This window comes from Anabas testudineus, chromosome 4, assembly GCF_900324465.2.
Source record: "Anabas testudineus chromosome 4, fAnaTes1.2, whole genome shotgun sequence".
Lineage (NCBI taxonomy): Eukaryota > Metazoa > Chordata > Actinopteri > Anabantiformes > Anabantidae > Anabas > Anabas testudineus.
This window is the reverse complement of record NC_046613.1, coordinates 19,126,968-19,145,447: the sequence shown is the minus strand read 5'-3', so window position 1 is coordinate 19,145,447 and position 18,480 is coordinate 19,126,968. Positions and strand designations below refer to the sequence as shown.

At 40.3% G+C, this 18,480-nt stretch overlaps 1 protein-coding gene across 5 annotated transcripts in view; it reads right to left on the bottom strand.

Moving 5' to 3' along the window:
• Positions 1 to 18,480, bottom strand: part of pde4ba (phosphodiesterase 4B, cAMP-specific a) — a 114,695-nt gene that overhangs the window by 4,640 nt on the left and 91,575 nt on the right. For 4 of the 5 annotated variants that reach the window (XM_026345145.1, XM_026345146.1, XM_026345147.1 and 1 more), the window contains 5 exons: positions 12,985 to 13,097; positions 3,946 to 4,039; positions 618 to 901; positions 334 to 498; positions 37 to 136 (listed from right to left, as the gene is read on the bottom strand). In XM_026345145.1, coding sequence (XP_026200930.1) covers positions 37 to 136; positions 334 to 498; positions 618 to 901; positions 3,946 to 4,039; positions 12,985 to 13,097 — 756 coding nt within the window. Of the gene's footprint in view, positions 1 to 36; positions 137 to 333; positions 499 to 617; positions 902 to 3,945; positions 4,040 to 4,859; positions 5,059 to 12,984; positions 13,098 to 18,480 lie in introns of those variants that run through there. The other variant, XM_026345149.1, reaches the window with a different exon arrangement.

Sequence of the window (18,480 nt, the reverse complement as noted above, 5' to 3'; positions counted from 1 at the left end):
GGTAAAAAAAAAGTGTTTAGTTATTCTTTCACTTACTGGTATTGATTAGGAATTGGTTTGATACTCCAGGATGGTCAACATCATGGATAGCTGCAGCAAAGATGGCTGCTAGGATCTCAAGATCTGTGAAGACCGCCTGGAAATAAATCAGCAGGGAACAAACCAGGAGGAAAATAAGATTAAACTCTTTCTGAGATGGAAAATAGGCACAGATCAGAACAGTTGGTTCTGAGTAATAATGAGGGATAGATAAATATCCTAAATACTGGTCTGAGTAGGAAAAATGAAAAAACAAACAGAGACAGAAGTACTTTGCTTAATTTTATGACTTACATCCAGGGCTGGAGTTGAGAGAAGGATGTGTGTGGACTGGGCTACATCAGCAGCATGCAGACTGTTATGGTAGGCCACATCTGAATGGTAGTGATCTTCCAGTGTCATCATATAGGCCACAAACGTATCTGCTGGGATCTTAAATGTCTTTAACAGGTCTCGCTCCTACAAAAACAACATAGCATAGTTATGAGTAAGTGTGGTTCATTATAAGTAGTACATAGTCATACACAAAAAATCTAAATTATGTAGTATAACATTGCTAAAAGTAGGACACTCCATACCTGGAAGATGGCATACATGATGCAGGTAAGAGGTCGGTTGTTGGAATACTCTGAAACAGTGAATATATTCAGGCCCCACTTGTTCAGGTCCTCCAATTCTTTTGACAGCAGCTCCTCCTTATCGGTCTTAACACCGAAGCGCGAGATACTGCTGCTGGAGAGTGAGGGCCCATGGGAAACCTTCTTGACCCCGCTGATCTGTGTCATCAGCTGCTGCTTCTGCTGTTTCTTCTTCTCTCGTGTCTTGGATGTCGGCGATGGGATCTCCACCTCATTCTGTTTGTCTGAGGGAGAAGTAAAAATAGAATTTTACTGCTATAAGAAAGTGTCGACATTGTAAAAAAGTGTTAAAAATGTCTGTTTAACAGTACACAGCATGAGTTTTTTTTTTTTATTATTCTCAAAAACTGGGTGGAGGAAAAACAGTAGGCTGCCTGAGGGACTCAGGTGCACAATAGACACACCTGCAGTAGGTTAGTTTTTGAGGGATTATCGATTCATTCATCTGTCCCTCCATTCATGCTCCCTGTCGTACACCTGCAGTCGCTCTCTGAGCTCCTACTGTTCATTTTTCCCTGGCCCCTCTCTTTCCCTCTTATAGCGCTACCCCCCCAACCTCCAGTCTCTCAGCAGGTGGCTCACATCTCATCTCCTGTTCTTTCACTCTCATAGATCAGTCCATTGACGACAGCTGGAGTAAAGGCAGCTTCACAAAGTCAGTTATTCAATAAGCTTCCACACCTTTATCAAAGCACTTAGTATTTCTTTGTTTTGGTTATTTGGTTACATTTTTAACTAGCCACAAATACACCAAATAAGAGGACTAACATTTAATAATGCACCAGTCCTTGTGCTTCATTAAAAAAAATAAACAGAAAACATGCTTGTAATAAACAGCCAGGTCATTGTGTTTACCACAGTCCTAAAAGAACTGAATACAATCCTGCAGGGACTGGCTATCAGCATGTATGTGAGCTGCACACTCATCTGTCAAGTCTTTATTCAGCTCATCGTTGGCCTATCAGCCTTCCCCTGTGGAGGGTTATTCAATCACCCGCTGTAATTCAAATAATCACTTTCACTATCATGCTTTCCCCTCTCTCTCTGTTTCCCATGCCTTTCTCTCTGTCTTGATCTCTCCTCAGTCCTCCAGTGGTAATTGAGAATGGGCAATTAAGCACTCTCAGGCATGTGCTGCGTGGGAAACAAGGGGAAGAGCAATATATTGCCCGCTAATTTATTACAAGCAGTCATTATCACCATTGCCGTATGATGTTGGTGCGTATGGCTCGTATGGTTGTGAAGGAGATTACTCTGTGAGATGGACAAGTTTGCAGCGTCATTATCAACACAAGTTAAACCATTAAGAACACATGCTCTGTAGCAGTTGAATTGTTAGAACTGATAAACAGCTCTGGAAGACTTTAGCAGAGTTATCATGAATCTGATTTCCATATTTTATCCATTAAGTAAATATCTGTTTCATGCTCTAGTCTGACATTTATTCTTCCTCTTCCCCGTCTCATTTTTCACCTCCCACGTTTATTTCAGTTTCATGTGATTCTTTTTCATCCTCCTCCATATGCTGTCCTGTAGAGATGCAGGGTAGAAGTTTGGGGGGGAATAATTCCCTCAGTATATTTCCTAAGATAGGTGTGTTCTGCTTGCTGATCAAAGGGAATCATGACAGATTTATGCTGCAAGGACAGTGGTGGTGGGGGAAAGGCACATGTAAGTGCATGCTGTCAGCAAGCATTTTGTAATGTAAAGCTTGAAATATGGCTATCACATTGTCCTAGATGAGAAACTCAGATCTATATTTTGAGAATTATCCTGGTTCGGTGACCACAGTTTTACCAGTCAACAGTCTGCTTAACCATCAACTAAAAAAAATATAAAACCAGATGGTCCATCTTAAACAGGTGAGGACTGGCAGTGCATCAAAGAATAATCCATGGCCACTGTAGAATTACACATAGGTGTAATTTCACAATTCCTGAATTGCTTTAAAAAAGCAAACAAAAAAACAGCATAAAAAAGTGCGTTACTGACATAATGCTAATGTTGGAAGGATTAAATGTAGGACAGCTGAGGCCAAAGCAGGCCAGCTTTATTGCTTCAGCCATATTTTCCCCCATTCTCATTAATGTTTACCTGTTCTTTCTTTCTACTACCAGTAGGGTAATCCTGATTTCCTTATCAAAGCAATTGTCATGTCTGTCTGGATTCTCAGGGTAGTGAAAAGGGGGAGGGAGAGGTAGAGGGACAACAAGGTGTCCCCACTGACAAAGATGCATGAAGACAGGGATGAGTCACACAATCTGCCGAGTACATCTCACTGCCAGCAAAGGGGGTTCCTCTGTACCTCTGTTTTCTCCCTCACTGCAGTCAGCCACCTCCCTCCCCTCACCCTCTGTGAGGCGGTGGTAAGGGATCCGCCAACAAGACTACACCAGATCACAATACCGATTGGAAGTTGATTGGTATATAAATACAAAACCTACCTCTACATCCATTTTGTCAAGCATATATAATCATTTATTAATCTATATTATTGACTAACTATTATCATTACTCATATTAACCAACAGCTAAATTTAAATCTAGTCTGGAAATAAGTCATCTCTCTAGTGCTGGAGCATGTTTTTTTACCCCTGCGGTACAATTGTGCACCGCAGTTTAAAGCCATGATCATGAAAAAATGTCTATATATGGATGACAAAAAAACAGTTGGAGCAGTGTTTCCAAAGATGATACAAATACACATAAATTTAGAAATTGCCATCTATTCTTAGATCTCAAATGTGCAGCCCACGCTAACAGCATCCAGTTCCAATCTCCTTCCTCCAATTCTGGCTAACAAGCTTATTTGTCAGCCACATTTAAAATATCCTCGCAGCTTAATATTTTCTTATTTGTCTAAAAACTTCGAGAAATATACATCATTTACTCAAATTTTGTTCAATTGGACAAAATGAGCCTGATGCCATAAACATCTAGAGAAAGCTTAATGGCGCAGTGTTTTATGGTACGCCCCCACAGAAAAAGCCTGCCAGAACAACTTGCTCAGCTTATCATACAAAAGACTGAACCTTCACAAAAACATTGCGGCAAAGCAGAGATTTGTGTGAGCTACTAAATATGTTATATTTTTATTTTCCTATGGATTTTTGATTTACGTAATTACAGTCAGCAGTGATTGAAGGTTGATCAGAAACAGCAAATTGCTGATTTATATATTTTTTATGTGTGTGTGTGTGTGTGTGTGTGTGTGTGTGTGTGTGTGTGTGTGTGACTTTTAGTGCATGTACACAAGACTTTCATTTACCTAAGAAGGTGTTGGAGATGAATTCAGAAACCTGATTCCCAGACCGACTCATCTCGGATAGGTGCGTCAACTCCCGATTCAACATTCTCTTGAACTGCAAATGAGAAAGAGGAGGAGAGAGGAAAATGTCGTCAGTTTCCACTGAGGGAAAACCTGGGAAAATTATGGTACATGATTCCATGGAAAATACAGCAGTTTTCCTTCACCACCTCAATATGATTATTTAATTACAGCATACAATCAGTCTGGAGAGGGGGGGGGGGCATCTTGTTTTCCCCCTCCAATGTCCCTGAAATCAATTAAGGTGCGGATCATTATTGTCACTAGTGGGAAGGCCATCATTTCTTAATTCACCCCCTACAACCAGTTTACTGATTTATTACCCTTAATCACATTTGGGGTCTATTTAGCAGCTTCACTTGTGTAACTACAAAAATTTCAGTGATGTCAGGAGATAAACCAGCACACTGCTCCCTAAATATTGGTAATTTTGTGTACTTTTTATATTAACAGTTTTAAATAGATTGAACAGATGAGGCAGATGGATGCTTCTGAAAGTACACAGAGACCTAGGCACTGCAGTAAAAGCTGTTTATGAGAGATTGATGCAAGTGCGTGTACACGTTCACATTAACACACATACAAACAGACACACAGCTCTGCAGAGGGCTCAAGATGGACCCTGAGCCACCAAACCCCCCACCACCATCACTACCACAATAACGGAAATATCTTTTGTTATAATTGGAATTAGGCTAGCACAGTGTCCCCAAAAAGCTCCATTAAAAACAACTTGTATTATCAAAATGCCAGTTTTCTTCAGAAATAACGTATTATACAACATTAACGCCACAGATGGGTACAATGAAATGAGTGCGGTATCCCGACAAGCTACGTAGATAAGCGCCACACACCTTAATGTAACCCCAAGACACCGACAGCAGATAATTGGCTTCAGGCATTTTGGACCCCGTTTTCTCGTTCCTATACAAAGCCAGAACTGTAATCCAATGGAAAAATAGAGGCAGGCAAACAGGATTCTTTCAACGCAGAAAGGGACAAAATAAATAAAAATATCCTCTCTTCTCTCCTCTTGTGTTTCGCTTCTCAGCAGCTAAGAGAGCAGCTCAATGATGGCTCACTCTCCCTCTCAGCAGCAGAAAAGGACCAGCTTTGAGTCTCCATGCCTGGGGATGGAGGGATAGATGGTTGAGCGGTTGGATGTAGGGAAAATTCGGCGCAGTAGCCAGGCGAGGCGAGGAGGAGATCCAGCAGGCTCAGTAGATTGGCTGGAGCAGCAGCAGCTGTAGCCGCGAGCTGGGGACTCTCAGCATACTGATGAATAATGGAGAAGAAGCGAGGAAGGGAGGAGGAGAAAAAAACAGCGATGAAGACAAGAGGAGGAGAAGGAGGAGGAGGGAGTGAGGCAGCAATGCTCATCTGACTGGAGGGGGGGTTCCTCCACTGGATTTGTCTTGCTTCACTGCCCTCAATGCTGTAGCGCGCACTCCCCACCTACCCTGCTTTTCTCTTCCCATATTTCTCCCTTTTTTGCTCCCTCCCTCCTCTGTCTTTTTTCCCCTGCTATAGTCTGCCAGCCCCAGCAACACACTCTATTCAGAACACATGATTTGACAGAAAGAGGGGAGAAAGGGTGGGGGGATAATTACACCTTTGCATTGGTGTATATATGAAGTTCTGAAGGAATTATTTGAATGATTGATATTTAATATCCAGACATGAATTCCTGATGTAACGTCTCCTTTTTTCCAGCTGTGCAAGCGCTGCAAATATCTCCCATAGCCGTCAGTTCACAGCCCCAGTAATTCCCTCTTAAAGCCGTTTTTATGAAGTCAGCCATTGTGAAGGAATGCGATCGAGCTGTATAGCTATGCCTCCCCTCGACAGTAAAACAAAGAGGAGTGACAAAGGGGATGGGGCACGTTTTGGGAAATGTGAATTATGTATTTTTATCAGCACTATCTCTATTATCATGCGTTCTTCTTCTTCTCTCTCTTTAGAGTCCTGACATATCCGAGTGCGGCAGCCATTGTGGAAAACTCCTGATCCTGTTCATTATCTGCATCCCATAATAATATTAGATGCTGTCAGGGTATCTGGAGAAGGTTATTTTTAACAACAGAGAGATAACCAGAGATTTGGGAAGACAGGAAGAGAAGGGAAAAAGAGAAAAAGATGTGAGATCTAATTGCATCCTTCTCCTATATAGGCAACTACAGCCCACGGTTTCTCTCTATACCTGCGAATATGTGTCTGTGCCAATTACCAGAACACCCCAACGCCATGGCAACAGCATCAGGCAGCCTCCTTTTGAGACAGCCTCAGAAGGAGGAGAGGAAAGGCTTCCCCTTTTCTTTGCGAGGCAGACATGTGGTGTAGCTGCTGAGCTGTCACGAGGACACACCACACACATCGCATTCACTCGCAACCATCGATGCACAGACTGAGCCCCCCTGCCCCCACCATTCTCCATCTCTCCCTCACTCTCCACCACTTACACGTCAATTTCTATCCTGGCTGCCACTTGCCAACACAGTCATCAATCTCTGTCTGTCTGCTTAGCTGGCAGAATCAATGGGATGTCCTTGGAACAGGTGTTGATACAGCTACAGTGTACAAGACTTGGGCCACCTGACTCGATATTATTGTTACATCTGGCCAATTTCAAGGCAAGTTGTGCCTCTGTCAATTTTGACTAGACCCTTGATGTATGTGTACACATTTGGGAAGAGAAGGAGAGACTAAAGCTTCCCTTTGAGGATTCTGGATTATCCTCCCACAGAGGGAAAGAACCAGAAGCTGTGATGTAGGATGCAAGAAAAGAGGGGAAAAACAGAACGAGTAGGCTGCTCTTTATATAATACCATGCTGCATAATATATAAAGAAACCAGAAATAACAGCAGGGGGTGTCTGACTGCAATGTGTTGAAGAGCTATGCTTTCCCAGAGTCTGAAAGAAATACTTCACTGCAGACAGAAAATATGGCACGATACACATAGAGCAACCTACAAATGCTATTATCTGCAGTTACACATGTGTAAAAAAGTATGGACATGCCAGAAGATTCGGCTCTTAGAGCTCTGAAGGTACCTCTTTCTCACATACTACACATCACTTCTTCACATGTTCAGGTGTTTTTCTTATCTGCCCAATTTACTTTCTTTCACAGTTTCTACTCAGTTTCTCTTTCTTCCCTTTTATTTTCCCCTGAATTTTTCTACTTTTCTATATCCTTCCTCTCTTGCTACATTTTCCTTTACATGTGCTTGTATCGTGCCATACTCTCTCTCTTTTAGCTCCATAACTCCCTCTCTTAACCTTTTACTCTTTCTCTCTGCTTGCAGGGGGTTGGGTTGATTCAGCAGAGAGCTGCTGTGACAGAGGAAGAGAAGGTGAATGGAGCCTGTGGCATTTCATTGTGAGGAGGAGGAACGGAGAAGGGGGTGCTCACTGTGGAGTGCACCCAGGCAGACAGGTAGGCAGACACAGAGTCTCCCTCTGACACGAGACTCTGAGCTCGTGCACTTGCAAAAACGTGCTTTCCTTATGTACAGGTGCTACATTATCAGACTGCATTTAGTTTATATTTCTGTTCTGATTTGATTCAATTAGAAGCACAATAATAACTTTTTTAAAAACAGACATTCATTTGCTGTCCTTGCCTTTTGGTAAATCATTACTTTTTTCAACATGTTTAACTTAGGTAGCTAGATTTTTCCCAGTCACTGTTGGTAATAGTGCAAGTCCTGCTTATTTTCTGGCAAAATTTCTCTCTTTAAGCCATTAACTATCATTCGCCTTTTTATTTGCTTTGCGGCCACTAGTGGGCACACTGTGCTCAGTCTGCTGCTGAAGTTTTCTCTGTGTTATGAGAGTATGGACCCTTTAAGCCTGCAGAACCTGACTAAAGGTTTAAACCTTCTTCAGTCCCAAACATGAAAACACAAGTTTTCTATCAACTAATCCAAGTTTATCTTGATGATGTGTGAAAAATCGTCCAGTTACACCATGGGTTCAGTCTTCTCCTTTTAACCCCATCATTTTTTTTTATTTAACAACTTGTAGAAGTTTCAACTAAAATGTATTATTTATCATCTGAATTTTCGTATTTAGGCATTATTAATTTAAGGAATTTGTCACATTTACAGTGTGCCCCTACAGTGACATACTTTCATTTCTTCTTTAGAAGCAAATGTAATAGTTGTGGTTTTATCTCCCCCCTCGCTTAAGCAAACATGACGCAGGGTGGCATAACTCTATAAAGATCAGGGAACCTACCTACGTATGAACAATGCGTATGTTGGGGTAGAGCTAGAGACGATTCTGAGAGAAGGCCTGACTACCTCTCACTTCCTCTGACTCACGCACGCATGCTAGTCTGTGTCTTTATGAGAAAGCATGAATTCATGTGTCTCTGAACCTGTGCAATGAGATTGAAAATTGAAAATTAACAATCAGCTTTAAGAACATGAGACAAAAACTGAGGGGAATAAGCTAAATATTTCTCTGCTGAATGAATCATTTCCATCACTCCCGGCTGTTCAGGCCTCAGTAGAGTCAGATGTAATCTGCAACAACATTTTTGGCTCAAGCAGAACCGTTAACAGGCTGCACAGTTTTGCATGCATGGTTGCTTCAAAATCAGAAATCTTCCTTCATCCATAATCATCTTTTGAGTAAAACACAACTCAGACAACATTATACCTGTCTTGGAAAGATATAGCAAATGCTTCGAACAAACAGGGAAATGAGCATCACCTTTCCACATCACAACTCTATATCTATTTCTCCCCAGATTACCTGATTGCTTAAATACTGTCAGAAAAAAAGAGACAGACTGCCTTCTAACACTGATACTATGCTTAGGAACACCACTTATAGACTGCCTGTGCCTCAGACAACTTAAATCCATGGTTAGTTTGCTCATCAGATCACGTCCTTCCATAAAATTTGATACGGCCAGACTCTTCCAGAGATTACATAAAGACCAATATGCTTAATTTTCCCTAACACGGCCATCAAAAAGGTCACTTGATAACTTTGGAAGAAGTCAGTTTGACAATCTTCCAAGGAGATGACAACAATATCTGCAATTACTACTCTCTAGAATGCACATAACTTTGTTTGATTTCAACATTCTGAATGAAAACTTTTTGGTTATCCTGTAAGAGTTAGTCTTTAAAGTTATGTCTGCTCATACTACAAAGGTAACAAAGACCGGGAGACAGACCTGTCAAGTGTGATTGGCAGTTAATGTAACTTAATACAATAATAAATCTGTGAATTTCTGATTTTGAGCATTAACGTGTAAAAATTCGGCATCATTTGAAAGGATCCACAAGTGTTCTCAAAAGTACAATACAAGCATCACTGTTTCTTGTTGTGTGAACCACTTGAAGTACACCTACAAATGTATAATAAAACATTTATATGAATAACATACACTAGCACACACTTGTGATTTGCAGCTACAGTAACTATGATATTCTGTTATTGTAGCTGTAAATTACAAAAGTGTACGCTTCTAAAACCAAGAAAACCCTAAAGCAGACATTCAGCAACTACTTGAGTAAAATGCATTTAGTCCTCTTAAGACAACCAATCTAAACACAGGTTAAAAGCGAAAAAAATCTACAGAAACAGTGTTTCAAAAGAAGACAGCTGTAACAGCGTGTAAAAGCCACAACATACGAAGTAACCACAATAGTTAATCACTCACAATTTCAGCATCAAGATATTAAAAAAGTTGATATTTACAACTCTTTTTATAACGACATAGAAAGCTCACCTTTCTCCAACCATTTAGCTTTCCTAATTTCTTTTCTTTCTTGTCAAAGCAGCAGGCTCCCATGTTGCTGTATGTAGCGTGCAGAGCAGAGTTGGGCTGCCGTCCGTTAACGTGTCTGTCTCAGTCTGACTACAGCATGAGTAAAAGGACCAAGCCTTGGCTGTCTGACGCTAGGAAACGCCACAACTCTAGTGACTCACTTTGGGCTGCGAGGTCTGACTAGGCTTTACCTCACACCCTCTGTATGTGGAGCAATGACCGTGTGTGTGTGAGAGAGAAAGAGAGAGAGAAAGACCTCTGCCTCATACACACTCCCTCATGGGGTAGTCCCGCCTTCTGCCTCTTGCTCCTCTTACTCCTGCAGCCTGCAGTCACAGCACTGTCAATATTGCACTGATCGTTCTGATAGATAGAATGCTACCTGTTTCGGGGAACACTGTACTGATTTTCCTGTACTTTGACAACAAAAGGTAGCCAGGGATGGTAATTTTCCTTCCTGGTAGTTACAATAGATGTATTTTAAACAGAACCAGTTGTTTTAATCTCCATTAATGTGATTTTTTTTTTTTTTGTGTCACCATATTTCTAATCCCACATTGTTTTATGATTAAAACAGAGAATCAAAATGTTGGTCTTTCAATAACTTATTATTAATACATTGTTCATTTCTGTCTTAGTCTTGTTAAAAGAAGATGTACAGCCTTGACCTGTCTACGTCAACCATACATAACACTGAGGACAGTGACATACTATAAGTCCTCAGCAGCAGCAACAGTCCTCTGCACTTCACCTTGGAGGTACAGCAGGAGCTTCTCCTGTTTCACCTCCCTCATACTCATGTTTCATACTCTCTCACATCTTAAATAACAGTTTTTTCCATCCTAAATACAACAGGTAGTTGGGGGTCACATTAGCTGATTGGCATGTTCTCATTAATCAAACCAGGTCGAGGGTAATGGCCCACATGACCAAGGGACAGCCGTTGTGTAATATTATTATTGAGTGTTAAAACAAGTCTGGGAGTAAGATGGTTTAGATACGAGTAGGATTAACTCTCCTGTAATATGGATACACAGCTACATAGAACTAAGTAGAAAAAAACTGCATACTAGAAAGGCATGTTTGATGGAGGGCTTCTTATCAGTATCTTATCCACAGATGGTTTGTGTCAGGACACATTTACCCACCTGCCAAAGTCATGTCCGTGAGAGAGAGTCATAATACACAATAAGCACATTGTACTATCTGATATGCAGCACTCGGTCATGTCCACTACTCGTTTTCTCTTCATAAAACTTCACTTTCAGACTGAATTAAAACAAATCTAAAGGTACTAAAACTGTACAATTCACATTGCTATATCAACAATATTTCTCATTGTATGCACATCTGCTAAGGTGAAATAGCTGTCAACTGTTCATGTTATCAGTTGTTTACATTTTCACATTCTCTTATATAATGGGTAGATCTAAAACAATATTTTTATGGAATAAAAAGCTATGATTTTATTCTTATTCCATGGTTGTGATATTCTGGAATTAACACTAGCAGGAAGCTCCATAAATCAGTCAACATCTGAAGATAACTTTTGGTGCAATTTGGCTGCCTGTGTTTCTGTGATTGTGAAAGTGCTAGAATTACAGTATCTAGAGAGGACAATCCATCACAAACTCTTGTTGATGTATAACACTAGCTTTACCATATTAAGAAATACAGGTACAGAAAAAAGTTTTGTGAGTTCTTATTTTCTTTCATTTTAACTTAGTTTTTTTCTATTATTCAGTCACCCTGATAGTCATTCCAGCTGACTGTCAGCTCTGGATCTTTGTCCAAATGACGACAGCAATGGGATAAATAAACATGGGTATGATGTGATGTCTATTGTCATCTGGCAGGAAAGCAGGGGATCAGGAAGGAGACAGGAAGAGAGAGTCACTCTACCCATCAGCCTACATTGATCCCTCACACATTCTTGTCTTTCTGTTGTTATAAGAATACTTATTCACTTGATGCTTTCCTTAGCCCCTTAACCAAACTTTAACCACTACAGCTAACCAATGCCACCAACCATTAATCTAATTCTAACCTTAACCTTTAAACCAAGTTTTAACAAACCGCTTTTTAAAGTTGGGGACAAAACTATCTAAAACTACTAAGTGTATGCACATAAAGCATAAAACAACATTCACACAAAAATGTTCCCTCCCTACTGCTGACTACTACTGCTACTATTCTCTGTCATGCTCTCTGTCATGCTCTGTCAACTTCCTGCTTTTTATATCAAACCAGGAACTGAACCTTGCTGCACATCGCACACCATCAGTGACAGGAAAAAAAACTGAATAACTGTAACAGCCTACAAGTTTCTTTTACAGCATCCAATACTGATTTTTGACACCACCATCACAAACATTTGCAGAGGTAGTAGTGATGATGATTATGTGTAGAAAAAAAGAGACTGAATTATTAACTACACTTGAATCCACCTCAGTAATTCCTAGATATATGTACTCATAGGAGTTCAACTAAAATGACAGCAGGGTGAATCAAGCAGTGTTTATTAAAGTAATGCGAAATTAACCTTTAACACAAAAGCTAAATGTGGTTCAGCACTAGGTAGGTTGTGTCAGTGAGTAATAAGGTTAAAACGGTTACTGGTATAAAGACTCTTAAACTGAACTGAGGTGCACGTCATACACCTTTAATGATGGAACAGAATAACAAGTAAAAAGTTATTTGATATGAAAGATGAAAAGTGGGCCTAGACGCACTTCCTTTTGTCACATCACCTTTGCACAAAGGGCAAAGAGCTTTAACTCAGATTGGGCAGACGTCATCTGATGAGTAGAATCGTCTCATCTTCATAAAAGTATAACCAGTCAGTGGTCATGCAAGCACTGCTTACTGCTGCATCTTCTATACCAACCCAAACTCCAACAGTAATACTGTTGACTGCACTAAGGTCATGTCAAGTTGAGCTACAGTACCACTGGATTCTGCATGCTGTTGATGTGTCTATTAGGCTGAGGGATTAGTTCTCCAAGCAGTCACTCACATTCTTTAACAGTTCCCTTACAGATCTGAGCCTTTTTCTGTATTTGCACAAAATCAGTCACTTGACAAAAAGCAAAGACCACATCAGTTGTGTGCCCTTTAAAATTTCTCCACTAATGAAATTACATGAGTGTAGAATGAAAGAAAACCCATACAAAGAAGCAGCTTGTCCTACCTTGTTGGAGGCCATGTCACTGACAGAGCGGTAGGTCTGGATGGTCTCCAGCTGGTCCAGACACCAGTCCAACTCCTCCATCGTCTCCATGGCCAGTTTCTGGTACGCCTCATCTGTCAACAGGCAGCCAGCACACAGAGACACACAGTCAGAACGGACGGAGCACATGGGGCCTGAGCCCTGCCCAGCCACTCCAAGGCAACATCCACCCACAGTTCCTGTTCCGGGTGCCTGCTGCTGAGGAGAGCAAATGGCAAGAGGTGGCACCCGGCTGCAGCGTTCCTTCATCATTAGGAGCTGTAGCTAAGGCAACTCACAGCTGATGACAGTAAAGACAAGTGGAAGACAGCGAGGACCAGAGCTTGCGCTGTCGCATGCTAAACTTTTCTTGTGGTGCATATGTGCGTGACCCACCCCCTCCCCTTTGTCTCCCAATTTTAGGCCCTTGACTCATTTACATAAAATCAACTCCCCAGAGCAGGAAACTAGATACCCATCACCATCACCACACACAGATGTACTCTGCGCCACTCACAGGAAACAGATACCTCTAAATCTACACACACAGGCTTAAACACACCTAAGCTTTTGTCATGCCAAACCAAACATTTGTTTAAATTGCGGATACATTTTTTTACCTTCTCTGACACCTATAACAAACAAGCAATATTTAATCAGAATAAACAGATCTGACTGACAGTACACGGGTAAGAGAACCTGACAAGTGGTGATACTGTTTTGTCAGCAACAGTTAAAACACAAACTTGGTAATGGGCCTATCCGTGTCTGTTGTGGCCCCACAAGATGCAGGATGTTACAATGAGTCTATTTAGAGATGATCAGTGTGGTGCAAAAATAACAGCAGCAGTAAAGACATAGTGGTTTTTCAGTGTATATATACAATGTAGAATTGCAGCACAAACACAAAATTACAGGAAGTGTCTTGGGTATTTATGCAAACTTTTCTGTTTGGCTGGGCAAAAAACCTATGTATTTTAATCAGTGTAAATAACTGCTAAGTTCAATGTTAAATATATATTAATATTATGGAAAAAATTAAAAGGGGGGGGAGTATGTAACAATATTTTGTATCTAATGCTAAAACAACAATTAAGCTAGGAATTTTAAAAATGCTTCAAGTAAAACTGAAATGTAAAAGTCAAAGTAAAATACATTTACAATATAAAAAAAGATGAGGTGTAATAAAAGACAACAGATTACAGATTGTCTCGTGACGATACTTGTCTAAACCCATATAATGACAATAAGCGTGATTAGCAAGTTAGTCAGGGATGTTTATGAAAACTTTAATTATCTTTTGTACTGCACAGTGTCTTTGACCAGATACACAGAAAAACAAGTGTGTATTGTAACCACTACTGAAATATTATTGCACAAACTAAGAGCCAATATTCCAACGCTGTTCCTGTGGTTTAACTGTGTTTTTTAGACAAGTACAACTCCACGTTGAGGTTGGAGTGACTCTTGTTTTGGAATGCAAACGGGGTGTGTGATGAGGTGGCTGGTTGGGTTGAACGGAGACACACTCGTCTGTTGTCCTTGCATTGTGTATACTCCGGGTCTCCTAGCTGCACAGCACAACATGGCAGCAGGGTGTGCACTGTGGCGACCTTAGCGCGGCCATGTAGAATGTGTCCCCAGCTCTGATCTCCTCACCATCAAAGACACGAGCCTGTTTGCTCTCCCAAACATGAGAGGCACTCTGCCCACAGCCTGCCCTCACTGTGATGAAGGGAGTGAGGGAAAGCGAGGGAGAGAGTGTGTTTAGTTTAACTCCACCAGAGTCTGATGTTGAAATGCCTTACACTTATTGGAAATGATTCTTTCCAGTATTTTCAACACCTTTTGAGGTGGTTTGTGTTTTTGTGGCCTGTTTTCTTATTTGAACTTTTAAACTCTGTTTAGACAGAAACAGTTATTCATACAGTTACAGCCGTACTGCAGTTTAGTAATTCTTCACAAAAGCTGCCTAAAAAAAATCTTGTTTTTAGCCTTTGCACCAAAAGAAAAAAACACTTATCTTCTTTTCTTCTATAGACAACTTACTAAAGCACTTCTGAGACTAGGCTAAGTATGAAACTCAGGGTCTTGGACAAAATCTCAAAGACACAGATTTGTGTACATAAGGCTGAAAGTTTAGCATTCCTTAAAAAAAAATTAAAGCTGAAGAATAAGCCATGTAAAAGCTGGATAATAAATTCAGCAGCTTAATCAGCTTCTGGATTCTGGGGTTGATGTTACATGATTAGAGCAACAGTACCAGAATTTTTTTCACTGTACTCTGGAGTTTCCAACCTATGCACAAATGCCCACAAAGGTGCACATGCACTCAGATGATGTGATGCATTACCAATTACACCACCAACTGTGGATCAGTGGAATAATGCCCCAACAAAGGAAGTGAGGAAAAATATTGCAAGCTAGTAATTATGGATGTAAACAATGCAGGATTCAACCATTTTATTTGCCATAGCTAACTGAAAAGAAAAAAATACAGTATGACAGAGATTCATTTAGATTATTGATGTGTAATTGATGGTTACATTTGAAGACAGAGAGGTTACTAGTGTTATCAACCATGGTAAAATCCAGATATATGTATGTATTTGTTCCGTGTATATTAGTGAGGCTGTATCAGGGCTGAAATAGAATTGCTAAATCAATGGCTTGAGCTCTTAACCACTTTCATTTTAAAACATAAAAATGGGTAGACAACAATACAATGTTATTTAGTGAGTAAGGACAAAAAACTGTCTGCAAGGCCAACTTCATGTGGGTCTCCACATAATAAATCCAATCTCTACGTGCCAGAGCCACTTAATGCTTGTATAACAGTTTTACTCTGATCTGTGCCCTACTAGCAAATGGAGCCAATACCACCAATGTTTACTCCAGTTTTGGACCGAGTTTACCACTAGTCAAATAAAAAGGAGGTTTATGTGCTAAGCATTGTGTTATAGGAGACGATCTTTATTTCTCAACTCCTATCACGATAGTTACAGCAACTATAAAATCTAATAATGGCAGAGGAAAAACACAATCCAGCCAGATTATATTCTGCAAGCATGCAAGCAAAATAATATAACAATTTCAAGATATTAAGTAATTGTTTGTCAAATAATTTTGACACAGTCATTTATAGGTTACATGTTCAACATAAACATAAGAAAAAAGACATAATATTTGTATCCCAGAGGCAGATGGTGCAGTTTTACTGCCACGATGCACATCAAATCATACAGACTTTGAACTTATTAACACAGAAGCGTTAGGAATTACACACTCTTTTACAGTCACAAACAGTTCATGCTTTACTATTTTTCACCTGCCTTGCTTCATCTGCACCCCAGCAAATTACTTTAGCTACAGCTGCTTGCACCATGTACTGTCATAGTCACAGATGGACCAAGAGAAACAGTATTCAAAAGCCAAATGTCTACTAACACACACACAGACCACGATGTAAGAGGGGATTTCCACCGCCTCCACCCTGACACAAGGACCTTTCTGATCAGTGCTCAGACCTACAGTGCCTATCCCACAGGGGCAGACAGGAAAACACACACACAGATACCCATTTACAATCCACACATACACCACTACACAGTACATAGACGTGAGTTATAATGTCTCATTACTGCACTCACACACAAACGTACTTTCCAGCTGAGGGAGGCAGAGCTAGGCTGCAGAGGCAGGGAGGGTTAGAAGAGATGTGAGGTCTTTCTTTGAATTGAATCTTAAGTTCACTTCAGTTCAAGACATTGTCACTGTTATTTCTTACAGTGACAATGTTAAAACATTGTGTTAACCACGCAAAACAGTAAAAATACAAACCGGACAATGCTGTTTACATGTACACAGACTGAAAACATTCAGTAATATCAATGAAAGAAATGTGAACCTTGTCAGTAGATTCAAATAATTTGGTATAATCATAACATTAAAAATGAGAAAATATATACACAGATTAACAGAAATAGTTGACTTTTAAGGAAAATTTAAATCTTTAAATATCAGTAATGTATTATATGTATTCTAAGACATATGAATTCAAACTCTATGTATGCCACAAAGTTTTCTTTTTTATTAGATTTTATTGTATTTATATTGTATCTTTATTGTATTATCTGTTTCCCTGTCCTCTCTCCTCTGCAGGTATCCTTGGCCTTGGAGCATTTTATCTCCAGAGTGCAATTAGTGGTCCTAACAACCTGCCCATTGTTTTCCTGCTTGTTGTTGCGCTTGTTCATTTCTCTCTCCTCTTTCCACTCACCCCTACCGGTCAAGGCAGATGGCCGCCCACCCTGAGCCTGGTTCTGCTGGAGGTTTCTTCCTCTAAAGGGAATTTTTCCTCTCCACTGACACCTAGTTCTTGCTCAAATGGGGTTGTTGAGTTTACTGTATAATTCTGTACAAAGTTATATTGTGTAATATCTTAAACCTTAAACATTGATTTGACTTGAGATGACTTCTGTTATGATTTAGTGTTATTTAAATAAAATTAAATTTTACAGAACGTTAAAGTCAGATATTAATAAAAAATAACAAGCAAATGGGTTAAGGACAATTTAAAAGCTGTTACACAGATATTGATGATGGATAAATCTCAAGTAGAAAAATTAACCATAACAGTCTACCTTCAAAGGGATCTATCTTTTTTGCATGCACACCCACAGCCTTATACTGTACATATATAGCACATGGAATAAGGCTATTTAAGGACAAGTGGGCCCACAAGACATTGATACAAAAATGCAGAAGCTGCGTGCGTCTGAATGTGCATAAGTAAGACAGCTGCGTCTGTCATCATCCCATGAGGACAGAGTCAGTTTCCTGCCTGTGGTAGATTCAACACAACAGAAGGGCAGCAGCGCATTATCAGCAGCCAAGATCTATATGGCACTATGGTAGTTAAATCATCAGCTGAGATGACTTAGGCACTAACACGTGTGCAAACACACTCATGACTAGCAGGATAAGATGTCAGCAGTGGATCATTTCTTTTTCCTCTCATGCTACTCTCTGCTTAACATTTACTAACCAAGCATTGGTCATGTAAACATCCAGGTGTTGTGCCACATTTCTAGAGAACAGATGTTACTAGACCACGCACGAGAAACCTATCTTTGACGTAGGCTGATGGGCATCTATCTGAAAGAGGGAAAGCCATGTTATAGTGACTTCTGCTGCTTTACAAGAATCACAGCGCAAGTTCATCTGAAACCCTCCGTGTGGTTACATAACACTTCCTAACAAAGACCAGAGATAGTACAATAAGGCCTGCTCTAGCCGCTTGTTACGAGCCGAATTATGACTTCATAACATTGCAAAATCCATCACTGACAAGTATTATGAAAAGAGTGTATATGGGGTGGTGAAGATTGTGGTCGTTGCATGTTATGTGGCCCTGCAGCCTTTTTCGATTGAATCATGTTTGTGAGCCGGGTTCTGAGAAGTGACACAGTGACATCA